This window comes from Pogoniulus pusillus, chromosome 16 (assembly GCF_015220805.1).
Source record: "Pogoniulus pusillus isolate bPogPus1 chromosome 16, bPogPus1.pri, whole genome shotgun sequence".
NCBI lineage: Eukaryota > Metazoa > Chordata > Aves > Piciformes > Lybiidae > Pogoniulus > Pogoniulus pusillus.
In genome coordinates this window covers 19,155,978-19,169,191 of record NC_087279.1, presented here as the reverse complement: position 1 = coordinate 19,169,191, position 13,214 = coordinate 19,155,978, and the positions used below count along the sequence as shown (strand labels likewise).

The 13,214-nt window shown below is 48.2% G+C and overlaps 1 protein-coding gene across 3 annotated transcripts in view; it reads left to right on the top strand.

The window, feature by feature from the left end:
- GRIP2 (glutamate receptor interacting protein 2) overlaps positions 1 to 13,214 on the top strand; it is a 348,398-nt gene that overhangs the window by 179,687 nt on the left and 155,497 nt on the right. Inside the window, exon 1 of one of the 3 annotated variants that reach the window (XM_064156873.1) lies at positions 238 to 373. The exons of the other annotated variants lie outside the window; for them this stretch is intronic. Within the exon in view, the coding sequence (XP_064012943.1) occupies positions 319 to 373 (55 nt within the window). The 5' untranslated portion in view covers positions 238 to 318. Of the gene's footprint in view, positions 1 to 237; positions 374 to 13,214 lie in introns of those variants that run through there. 3 annotated transcript variants of the gene reach the window in all.

Sequence of the window (13,214 nt, the reverse complement as noted above, 5' to 3'; positions counted from 1 at the left end):
CTCCTAACAGCAGGAGACTGGCAATAGGTTTATAAACATCAGGGGGAGAATTTATTCATCTGGACAAGATAACAAGGCTAAACAGCCCCACACTCAAAGTATTGGAAAGGGTCTGTGCACCCTCTGGCTCTCTCTGCCACCCTCCCCCCAAATCCCTTCCCTCTCACTCCCTCTGCCACTACATAAAGCACGACTCCATTTCCCAGTAATCATACATGAATTTCGAGCCAGCAGCCCCTCGCAGAGCCAGGCAGGGGTGCGGAGGGAGAGCGGCACTGAGCCATGTGAGCGGAGCGCTGGAGGCTGCGGGCGGGGAAGATGTTCGCTGTGTCGCTCAAGTGCCGGCTCGGGGTGGTGAGACGGAGGAGCAAAGGTACGGTGAGGGCAGAGCCGCTCGCTCCTGCCTGCCCGAGGGGCTTGGAGGGGACTCACTTGAATGTTTACTCTTCCTTAGCCGGGCAGGAGGAATAAAACTATGTGTTCTGCGCTTGATTGTCACCCTCGATATGTATGGGTGGGGGAGAGTGAGATTATTTAGCTTTCTTGCATGCCCTTTGTTTTACAGAGACTAGATTCCCTCCCTCCTCCCCCTCCCCTTGAGTCTGGGTTTTTATTCTACCCACCTGCCATGGTCATTATTGCAGTAAAGTAGATTCAGGTGTGTCTGAGAGGCTCACAGGGTTTCCCTCCTCCCACGTGAGAGTTGTGTGCGGGGAGAGGCACCTGGGTGTTTGCCAGACACCATCAGACCCCTTGGGAACCCTGATGTCTGTCCCTCCCTGCCCTCCCTCCAGGAGGGTTGAAAGGATGAGAAACCTGGGAGAACAATGGAGAGAAAAAGAAACTTAGAGAAGACCTGAGGAACAGAAACATTTGAAGCGTATGTCAGAGTAAGTTAACCTGAGACTGGACAAGTTTCCATTCTCAAAATCCTGTAGTGATACATGGGATGAGAAGTGAAGCTTTTTGTGTTGGGGGCTGCAATCTGGAGTCCCTCACACTCAGTTTAGTTGTATGAGTGCCAGATGGTTTCTGAACTTCTGTGGTAGAGGTTGCTGTGGCTGCAGAGCTCACAGGGCACTCTGCAGCACAGTGCTCAGCCCCATGCTTTGCCTTTGATTTTGAAAGGTGTGCATCTTAAAGGACCTGGAGCCCTCGCTGACTGCCAGGAGCTCTGCTCTTGTGTTCAGCCCGTACTGCCAGCAGCACTCCTGCAACACATCAAAATCCTTTGGTGTAAAGGAAGATGACCTGAATTTTTATAGGGACCTCTAAAGGATAACAGCTTTGAAGGGCTCCCTGTAACTTGGATATCGTGATTCAGGCTTCACTGACTGCACAAACTCAGCTGTTAGCTGCACTTAAAGGCAGGGACTTCCTAGCTGGTGAAGGGGTCTATGTGTTAACATACAGGAGCTCTGTAAGGACAGGTACAAAACTTTTCCGTGGTGCATATGTTTCTGGGGTGCAATTCCTGTGTGTAACCTGTGTAGCACTTAAAAAAAGTATTTGCTCAGATCAAGACTTTAAGTCTATGGGACAGACTCAAACTTGGAGCAGGAGCCTGGGCGCTGCTGCACTTGACATTGATTCCTGGGGTGATAAGAGGGTGTGCGGGATACGGTTGCTGGTTCCTCTGCTGAGCACTGCAGGCAGTAAACCCACACAGAGACACTAGCAGGATATTCTCTGTGTTCTGCTGCACACAAGGGCATGTTCACCCTGGGGTTACCATCCTGCTCTGACAGCCCTGGGGCAGGGCTGATTTCACAGCTCTGAATTTGTATTTGGCATAATTTCCTCTGATAGTTTATGATGCTGCTGCTTTGTTTCTTCTCCTTGGTTTGAAGACTTTGTGGGCTTCTGTCTGCACTGGAAGGAGTTTCATGGTCTTAGTCAAACAGGGTGGCACAGGCAGGATTTCCATCTCCTAGAGTGATACTTGGAAGTACTGAAATCAAACATAGCCCTGGGGTCTCTTTTAGTAAGGTGAAGTCAAGAAAAAACTTGGTGCCCTGTTATTTTTCCCGGTTCATTTTTCCCTGGCATGCTTTTTTTTCTCCAGCATCCTAAAGGATTTGCAGTAATGTTGCAACATGAGGGGTTTTTCCTAGCAGTTTTCCAGGGAAGTTAGGAGCAACTGGGAGAGTAAATGCATCTGTGCCTGCATAACACTGAAAATGAAGCCTGATGTTCTAACAGAGGTTAAAAAAATGTTATCCTTGTACTACCTGATAAAGTTGCAGTGGCTTTGGTTGAAATATATAGAACTGACTTAAATCACCTGCATGCCTTAGTGACAGATTTAAATGAGAGAATTGCTAATCCAATGCTAAATTGTACTGCTTTGATCAAGGATTAAACTGAGCTGGAATTGGCTTTTGGGACTAGAGCTTTGAAATGAACAGCCAGAGAGAGGTGCTGTTACTTGTCTTCTATGTTTTAGATCAGCAGATGTTTAAAGTATATCCCCAAAAGATTGAGCAAACAATAGATGATGCCCAGACACTGTTGCTACCAGAATGAGGCCATCATGACCAGCCAGCAAGGGTGGGAGCTGGTATGAATAGCTAGAGCATAATGAATCCATCTGTAAGTGCTCAAAAATGAACTAGAAATCTGTTGCATCCTAGGAGATGGTCAGGCCAGGGGGAAAACATTTGTTTTTTGGCCATAAAAATCTCCACCTTTGTTTTGAAGAGAGAAAGGAAGACATAGTGAAGGGGTCTGCAGAGGGATGCATAAGGGAGTGGCAGATACCTCACCCCACAGGATCTGTGTGTCCTCTGATTCTGGCATTCATATGACTCTTTGTCCCAAGTACTCCCAGAGCTCTGTCTGGCTCTGCAACTGAGTGCTTGCTAGGGGAGAGGCCTCTTCTACTCAAAGCTGATTGGAATTCAATTTGAAGCTTATACATTCAAATCTCAGCTATGGTGCCTACTGGTAGTGTTATGTAGTTATGAGTTTAAATGTCCTCATGGAAATGAGGATTGATCTCTGCACTGATTGCTACTTTCTGCTTTGTAACAGACCCCTTCTCACAGGCTGGCACTTCTTTGGCAACCTTGCCCCCAACTCTGCTTTCTGCTGGATTTTCTTTTCCTTCCCTCAAACTCCAGATGCTTCTCCCCAGCTAATTGCCTCACTTCAGAGAGAAATTCTTGCTGAATCCTCTTGGATCCTTGCTTTCCTTCCTCTGCAGAGCCCTTGAGCTTTTCCTGGCGAGGGGAATATTCACACTTAATCCAGCAGGCATTCATTCATTTGGCTGGCTGGGAGCAGGCAGCACTTCCTCGCCTGCAGCTCAGCAGTTGCCCTTGGCCAGCACCAGCTCATACAGCTGCAGGGCTCCTCTTCAAATCCCTTGATCCCCTGCAGAAGGTGCAATTGAAAACCCCAGGGACAAACAGTTGCTTGTCCAGTACAGTAATTAATCTTTCATCAATACTAGTGAGCTTCTCAACTGGAAAAGCTAAAAGCCTGTAGCAAATGTCTGAAGAGTGGTTGCCCCCACACCTGTGTTACTGCCACACATCCCACTTCTGTGGTTTCAGCCTGACCCCAGTGCCAGGCAATGTCAGGGAACAGGTCATCTTGAGTGCCATCTCAAAGCACCTGCAGAATGGCCAAGGGATCAGGCCCAGCTAGCACAGGATTAGGAAGGGCAGGTCCTGCCTAACCAACCTGATCTCCCTTTATGATCAGGTTACCTGCCTGGTAAATATGGGGAAGGCTGTGAATGTAGCCTGCCTGGACTTCAGCAAAGCCTGTGACACTGTCTGCCACAACAAGCTCCTGGTGCAGCTGGCAGCTCGTGGCTTGGACAGATTCACTCTGATATGGGTCAAGAACTGGCTGGAAGGCCAGGCCCAGAGAGTGGTGGTGAATGATGCCACATCCATTTGGCAGCTGGCACTAGTGGTGTGCCCCAGGGATCAGTGCTAGGCCCAGTCCTGCTCAGCATCTTTACTGATGATCTGGATGAGGGGATTGAGTCCAGCATCAGTAAGTTTGCAGAGGACACCAAGCGAGGAGCAGGTGTGGAGCTGTTGGAAGGTAGGAGAGCCCTGCAGAGGGACCTTGCCAGGCTGGATGGGTGGGCAGAGGCCAAGGGGATGAGATTTAACAAGGCCAGGTGCAGGGTTCTGCACTTTGGCCACAAGAACCTCAAGCAGCACTACAGGCTGGGGACTGAGTGGCTGGAGAGCAGCCAGGCAGAAAGGGACCTGGGGGTGCTGGTAGAGAGTAGCTGAACATGAGCCAGCAGTGTGCCCAGGTGGCCAAGAGAGCCAGTGGCATCCTGGTGTGGATCAGGAGCAGTGTGGCCAGCAGGATAAGGGAGGTTATTCTGCCCCTGTACTCAGCACTGCTCAGGCCACACCTTGAGTGCTGTGTCCAGTTCTGGGCTCCTCAATTCAAGAGAGATGTTGAGGTGCTGGAGCATGTCCAGTGAAGGGTGACAAAGCTGGTGAAAGACTTGGAGCACAGCTCTGTGAGGAGAGGCTGAGGGAGCTGGGGGTGTGCAGCCTGCAGAAGAGGAGGCTCAGGGCAGACCTCATCGCTCTCTACAACTACCTGAAGGGAGGCTGTAGCCAGGTGGGGTTGGGCTCTTCTCCCAGACAACTAGCAAGAGAACAAGGGGACACAGTTTCAGGTTGTGCCAAGGGAGGTCTAGGCTGGATGTTAGGAGGAAGTTGTTGGCAGAGAGAGTGATTGGCATTGGAATGGGCTGCCCAGGGAGGTGGGTGAGGCACTTAGTGCCCTGGTCTAGTTGATTGTCTAGGGCTGGGTGCTGGTTTGGACCGAGTGATCTTGGAGGTCTCTTCCAACCTGGTTGATTCTATGATTCTGTTATTAAAGACATCCAAGATCATCCAGTCCAACCTTGCACCCAGCCCTGTCCAATCAACTAAGGCAAGCAGGTAAACTGTTTCATCCTTTGGTGTGCTGCCAGGTCCAGGGCACTACAGAGTGACCTGTTAGAGTGAAATCTATTATTGGAGGAGGCAGCAGTTGTTACTATTGCATTGATTCTCCAGGCCTGGAGTGGCCAGTAAAACAAAGCAGGTTTTATTTAGCAGCCTAAGCAGAGAAGTCAGACCTCCCAAAACTACAGCTGCTGTGTGAAGGTTGAGTCCATGGTCTCAGAAAGCTAAAGCTGAGTGCAATGCTAGGGCACTTGCTTGGCCACCTTTTCTTTTTGGATGCTTCTTGCCTCCTAGAATTTATCCTCACCCACATATTTCATTTCCTAACCTCAGAGGGTGCTGCAGTGAATATTTATGGAGTTGCTTGTTCTGTAGTCATGAAAGCCAGGTAGTGGTGAACACAGGGAAAGTCTCTAAGCCCAAACCACCAAGCTGGCAGTGGTTGTGATTTCTCTTCTGTCAGCGTGGCTACACTTCAGCTCTTTCCATATCTCATTAATAACTTATGATAAGTCATGTTTTATTTATGTCTCCTAATGAAGCCCATTTTTCAGACTGGTGCCATAGCATCCCAGGTGACTGTCACCTGCTCTGAGTCCTGTGAGGTTCCTTCCAGCTCATCCCTCAGCTTCCTCCAGGCTCCAGCAGCAGCAAAGATATTGGTCTCTTGTGGGGGTAAATGAAAGTAAAAAGGGCCTTTGCAGCCCAGAGGCAGGGGATAAATTCTTGTGGAGAAGCCAGTGTGCAAGACAGTCTGCCCAAGGTTGCATTTACCATTCCTGATGGATAGGCAGAGCATGTGCTGCTGTCCTACCCACATCCCAGACGTGTTCTTTGGATGCAACAGGAATGAAAGCCTATCCTGCCTTGTTGTGGCTGTGTTAGGTACAGTTGTGCTGGCATATGTGGCAGGCACAGTGTCCCTTGGCTGCAATGAACAGTGAGTCCTGGGCTATTTCTGGAGTGGTTTGGAAAACTTGGGCTGCTTTGTCCCCAGCTATGAACTGCTGCAAAAAGAAGATGATTCACAGAATCACAGAGTGGTTTAGGCTGGAAGAGCCCTTGAGGATCATCCAGTTCCAACCCCCTGCCTTAGGCAGGGACACCTCCCACTAGAACAGGTTGCTCAAGGCCTCATCCAACCTGGGCTTAAACAGGGAGCAGCCACAACCTCCCTGGGCAACCTGTGCCAGTGTCTCACCACCCTCACTGCAAAGAACTTCCTCCTAACACCTAGTTTGAATCTCTCCTCTGCCAGTTTAAATCCATTCCTCCCTGTCCTGTCATTACAAGACCTTGTCAATAGTCACTCCCCAGTCCTCCTGTAGGTCCCCTTCAGATACTGGAAGGCCACTGTAAGGTCTCCTCGAAGCCTTCTCTTCTCCAGGCTGAAGAGAGTGAGTGACGGTGGTGAGACACTGGCACAGGTTGCCCAGAGAGGTTGTGGCTGCTCCCTCCCTGGAGGTGTTCAAGGCCAGGTTGGATGAGGCCTTGAGCAACCTGTTCTAGTGGGAGGTGTCCCTGCCTATGACAAGGGATTGGAACTGGATGATCCTTGAGGGCTCTTCCAACCTAAACCATTCTATGATTCTATATCCAGAGAAGTGTGAAGCTGGTGAGGGGCCTGGAGCACAGCCCTGTGAGGAGAGGCTGAGGGAGCTGGGGGTGTGCAGCCTGGAGAAGAGGAAGCTCAGGGCAGACCTCATTGTTCTCTATAACTACCTGGGAGTAGGTTGTAGCCAGATGGGGTTGGTCTCTTCTTTCAGGCACCCAGTGACAGAACAAGAGGACACAGTCCCAGGCTGTGCCAGGGCAGGTTTAGGCTGGATGTTAGAAGGAAGTTGTTGGCAGAGAGAGTGATTGGCATTGGAATGGGCTGCCCAGGGAGGTGGTGGAGTTCCCATCCCTGAAGGTGTTTAAAAGGAGACTGGATGAGGCACTTAGTGCCATGGTTTAGTTAATTAGAAGGTGTTGGGTGATAGGTTGGACTTGATCTTGAAGGTCTTTTCCAACCTGGTTAATTCTGTCATTCTGTTTGGCTAAAGGTGCTTACTGGAAAAACAGCCAAACAAACACAAGCCCCCAAACAAACAAAGAACAACACAAAAAAAATTACCCAAGCTCCCTAAATATTTTTATTGCCTAATCCCTTTCGATTTTACCACCACATGGAGAGAGAAATAGATTGGCAGCCCAGAGAAGCAGGTGGTGCTGTTTCCAGCAGGGCTGTGTGAAGCTGGTGGATGGGTTTCTGTGCCTGTAACACAGGTATTTCCCACCGTGTCCTGGTGCCCAGCAATTACAGGAACTGGGAGGGAGATTTCTAAAGGCAGCTAGGAATTAACACTTCCTTAATTCCAGTAGAAGCTAAGAGCCCTGACAGACTTGGGAAGCAGTTCCTTGGTGCCTAAGACAACATCCCACCCACATATCCCCATTTTTAAAAGCATCTCACTAAATGGAAAAAATCAAATTCTTTTGCTTTTCCTCCCTTCTTTATCCCAATCCAAGAACTTTTTGGCTAAGCTGCTTTTCTCAAAACTGTCAGCAGTGTGCCCAGGTGGGCAGGAGAGCCAATGGCATTCTGGCATGGATCAGGAGCAGTGTGGCCAGCAGGACAAGGGAGGTTATTCTGCCCCTGTACTCAGCACTGCTCAGGCCACAGCTTGAGTGCTGTGTCCAGTTCTGGGCTCCTCAATTCAAGAGAGATGTTGAAATACTGGAAGGTGTCCAGAGAAGGGCAATGAAGCTTGTGAGAGGCCTGGAGCACAGCTCTGTGAGGAGAGGCTGAGGAAGCTGGGGGTGTGCAGCCTGCAGAAGAGGAGGCTCAGGGCAGACCTTATTGCTGCCTACAACTACCTGAAGGGAGGCTGTAGCCAGGTGGGGTTGGTCTCTTCTGCCAGGCAACCAACAACAGAACAAGGGGACACAGTTTCAGGTTGTGCCAGGGGAGGTCTAGGCTGGATGTTAGGAGGAATCTGTTGTCAGAGAGAGTGATTGGCATTGGAATGGGCTGCCCAGGGAGGTGGTGGAGTCACCATGCCTGGAGGTGTTGAAGCAAAGCCTGGATGAGGCACTTAGTGCCATGGTCTGGTTGATTGACTAGGGCTGGGTGCTAGGTTGGACTGGATGACCTTGGAACTCTCTTCCTACATGGTTGATTCTATGACTCCATGAATATAAGTATCTTCACTAGAAACAGCTTTCATAATGAGAATAATGTGAGTTTCTGTTTTCCCCAGCATATACCTAGGGAATGGATTTTCATTTACATCTATAAAAACAGTTGTTGGGGTTTTGATGCCCTTTCTAGTATTGGTGAGCTGGGGGAGTGAGCTTCACATGCTCTTGCTGTGACAAGTAAATGGAACCAAGGAGTGGCAAGGACCAAACTACATTTCCATCTCTTTTGGAGCAAAGAGGAAGTCTGAGAGCAAGGTTTTTACAGCCACAAAAGGTAAACACTTGCTTGTCTTACAGCAAGTGACTTAATGCTAAGCTAAAGATTGGAAGGAGGGCAGGAAGGACCTGACTCCTCCTGGGCACTTCATACTCATCTTCATCTCTACCCCCTTCAGATCTCTCATAACTCACCTCCAGGCACATCCTCCCTCTGTGCTTGGGCGATGGGTTTTTTATTGATTCTGGATTGTGCACTATTGGCAGCTGTGCAAATTAAAGGCAGAACCTGAGGACAAGGAGTGGGTGGAGGCCATGCTGTTACCATTGAGACCTTTTGCCATGGCTCCAGTTAATGGATGCTCAGTGAAAGGATGCAATGCACAGCAGTGGACAGCTTGGATGGTGGAATTAGATCTTTTAAAATCACTTTTGAGGAGTCTGTAGCCTGGATGTAAATTTGTTCTTTATGCTTCCCTTTTGCTGACATAGAAATATGAATGGGGAACAGTGTGCAGGAAGCCATTTGCTGCTGTATTGCTGGGAGGGCTTGAAATGTGTTGATCCTGGTTTTGATCAAGGCTCTTTTAAGTGAAAGGGTTTGTCTGTTGGATGGATGCAGAGCCTTGAACATCCTGTGTCCCCTGGCACGAGGGCATGACATGGTGAGACATGGGCAGCCTCTGAGGCTGTGAGGTGCTGCTGGTTTGTATCTCTGTCTCAAAGCTCAGTCAGCTGTTTTTGGAGAATGAAGGAAAATTTCCTTGCCTCAGATGATATTTAATCTGCCTTATCATAGAGAGGAGAATCAGGCCTTGAATTGGGAAAGCATGTCACCAGAGAGACTTTGGGTTTTAAAGCTGTGGATCTAAAGAAGGTTGTTTTCCCTGTTTAGTGATTGAGATGCTTTCCTCCTGACTTCATTCCTTACATACAACTAGGTGAGATCACAGAGCGGTTTGGGCTGGAAGGAGCCTGCAAGGGTCACCTAGTCCAATCTCCTGCAGTGAGCAGAGACTTCTACCATTAAATCAGGTTGCCCAGAGCCCTGTCAAGCATGACCTTGCATATCTCTAGGGATGGGGCTCAACTACCTCCTTGGGCAAGCTGTTCCAGCATTCCACTGCCCTTACGGTAAAAAACTTCCTCCTAACATCCAACTTTAATTTCAAACCATTGCCCCTCACCCTATCACTGCAGGCCTTTGTAAAGAGTCCTCTGCCAGCCTTCAAGCATTCCTTGGAATCTTCTCTTCTTCAAGCTGAAAGACTCCATCTCACTCAGCTTGCCCTTGTAGGGGAGGTGTTCTGCCTCCTGATCCTTTTCATAGTCCTCCTCTGGACTCAGTCCATCAGGTCTATGCCTTTCTTGTGTTGAGGGCACCAGAGCTGGATGCAGTACTCCAGGTGAGTTGTTACCTGAGCAAAGTGGCAGAGCCAACTCTCTCAATCTGCTGCCCACACTTGATCTTATAGAATCATAGAATCAACCAGGTTGGAAGAGACCTCCAAGATCATCCAGTCCAACCTATCCCCCAGCCCTGACTCTTTCTTCTAAGTCAGTGAATAACACAAAGGCAGCAGCTCAAATGGAGGAGGAAATACTTGATTTTCTGTTCCCCTTTGCCAGTAGGGCTTTTAGTCTGTGGCATCTGACTTTGCATACTCACAAGGATGTGCCAAATCACACTCCTTCATCTGTTTTGGATCCGACAGGGGATCTGCAGTAGGTCTGTCTGGAGGCCAATCCGCTCCTGTGCCCCAGGGCCACCGCAAGGAGATTCTTGGGGTGTTTAACTCTCTTAGTTCCTCCTGTCTGTGCCACAGGAATTGCTTGTGCTTTAATTGCAGAAATCCACCCAAACTTGACAGAATGAAAAACCTAAAATCACCCCATGGGTACCCCAAGTAAATTTTGTGTAATGCTGTGCTCACTCCTTATTAAAGTCTTAAAATTTAGAGCTCCCTCCAGCTTGCTCTTTGCCTCCAGTGTGACATCTGAAGCAACTAGGCAAAATCATATCCTCCTGTCAGTAACAATGATTTCTTTTCTGCTTAGCTTCTTTCTGCTATATTCACCTAGAAAATAACAATATAAAGATAAAGAAATCAGATGCTGGAAAGGCAGGAAACAAGTTATCTATAGACTGATGTTACTAGGATGTTTCACCAGGTACAAGATGTTTCATAACCTGTCTGGCAGATCTAGGCTTCAGTGTAAGATAAGGAGCTAGGTTTTCATTTCATACTTTGATGGAACTGCTTTGAATGGTTATGGATAAAGTGAAATGGCTTTATTAACTAACACACTAGTGTGAAAATATCTTCTAGAAGAGTAAGAGGACAAAAATAAGGTTGTGATGGTTTGGATGTTACTTACCCCCCCCCTTCCACACTTAAAATAATCACCCAGACTAGACTCAGCTGATCTGGAAATTGAAGAATGAAGCTTTATATTTACAGCTTAGCACAATATCCAAGCAGATATTTACAGTATATATATACACCTATAGACAGATATATACAAGTTAAATGTAATACAGAAACACAACAGCCCTCCCAGAAACCTGAGTCCCCAGGAGGGGCTCCCAACCACCCTTTCACCTTCCTCCCACCACTCTACCTTACCCCAGACTTTACCTTGCATTCAAGGTGAGTTTGGAGGATTGGCCAGGGGGGTTAGGAAGCAGAAGGATTAGTTAGGCAGCAGGTTAGAGAGAGAAGTGCAGGCAGCCCATAGCCCAAGAGCAACTTTTCCTACAGGAAAGCTGGGGAGGGATTTTTTAGGCTATTAGGGAGTGGCAGGACTAAGGGGAATGGAGCAAAGCTGGAGGTGGGGAGATTCAGACTGAATGTGAGGAGGTTGTTGAGCATGAGAGTGGTGAGAGCCTGGAATGGGTTGCCCAGGGAGGTGGTTGAGGCCCCATCCCTGGAGGTGTTTAAGGCCAGGCTGGATGAGGCCATGGGCAGCCTGATCTACAGTAGGATGCCCCTGCTGATGGCAGGGGAGTTGGAACTGGATGGTCCTTGTAGTCCCTTCCAACCCTGACTGATTCTATGAACTCTGTTTCTATGTTTGTGTTCTTGTTTTAATCCATCTCAGCAAGCCTTTGAGTGCAGTAGCCATCACTACTGTTTCCTTTTCACAGCCTGTAACCTAATTCTTCTCATCCAAACATTCTAGCTAGTTTCAAACTAGCACAAATGTGAATTGAGGTTTTAGCATTCTGGCCCTGGTAGAGTCCTGAGATGGTAATAAGGCCACATATTAGTAGAGTATACAGGTCTGTATTTTAATTTTATTATGAATTTTTTGTAATCTAGCAAAAAAACCCCAACAAACTCCAAAAAACCCCAAAGTTTTTATGAGCTGCAGATACAAACAGAAAGCTAAACAATATTGGCTCTTGCTGTAGACTAAAATTAATGTCATATTTCAATTAGTTCCAACAACTCTGGTGGTCACCAGCTGCTTTCCTAATGCAGCAGCTAGCTAATAACATGAAGTGCTTCTCCAGCTGTTTGCTCCCTCCCTGGTCCATTATGATGGGTGATTTAGCTTGTGTGCAAGGAGCAGAGCGTGTCTAGGTATGGACAGGATCCCTCCACTCGCTTCGGTCTCTGTTGCTTGAACTAGTTGCATCTCACCATCCTCAGGGGATAGAAAACAGCACCATGGGCCTGATCCTTGCATCTAAGGAGTTGGAAACAAAATATTTCCATGGGCTTTGTTTAATAAGGCTTTATAAAAACTCTTCTCTAAATGTGCTGTGCTGTGCATTTGAGGCTCAGTGGGTCCAGTGCACAGGAGTTAGGGTTGTGTCCTTGCCCAGGCTGGCAGCCCAGTGCTGAACTTTTTTCCTCCTCTTGATTTCACTCAGATCCTGAGGGGTTTTGTAACCTATTTTTTTATGAGTGGTTTCCTTCTCTTTCTCTTTCCTTCTCTCTCTGCTTCACAGAGTGTAGCCAGATTAATCACACAAAGCCCTGGCAATCAACAGTGATGCTTCCTGACACAGCTGCTGTGCCAGCCTACCAGGGGTGAGGCTCTGCTCGACCTGCTGTTCACAAACAGAAAAGGGCTGGTGGGAGATGTGGTGGTCAGAGGCTGTCTGGGGTGCAGTGACCACAAAACAATGAAGTTTTCAATATGCAGTGAAGCTAGGAGGAGCATCAACAAAACTTCCACTCTGGATGCCTGGAGGGCAGACTTCAGCTTATTCAAAGAACTAAATCAAAGGGAACCTTGGGGACAAGCCCTTAAAAATAAAAGGGTGCAGGAAGGTTGGACTTGCTGCAAGAGAGAAATCTTGAAGGCACAGGAACAGGCTGTGCCAAAAGCAGAGCTGCTGGGGAAGACTGCCTGCCTGGATAGATGAAGGACTTGTGAAGAAATGAAGGGACAAAAAGAGGGCAGATCACTTTTGGAAAGAGGGGGTGGTAACTCAGGAAAAAAATAAGGATGTTGCTAGGTCATGTAGGAAGAAAATTAGAGAGACAAAGCCCAGTTAGAACTTGGCCTGGCCACTGCTGGGAATGATAACAAGAAGTGCTTCTATAAAGATATTAATGACAGAAAGAGGGGCAGGGATAAGCTCCACTCTGTATTGGACAAGGAGGGGAATGTAGTGACTAGAGATGAGGAAAAGGCGAAGCTGCTTAACACCTTCTTTGCTTCAGTTTTCAATAGCAAGGCAGGTTGTCCTCAAGACAGCTGCCTCCTGAGCTCGTAGGTGGGATCAGGAAGCAGAGCAGCCTCCCTATAATCCAGGAGGAAGTAGTTAAGGACTTATTGAGCCTCTTGGATCCTCACAAGTCTATGGGACCAGATGGGTTCCATCCTAGAGTGCTGAGAGGGCTGGCACAGCTCTGTGAGGAGAGGCTG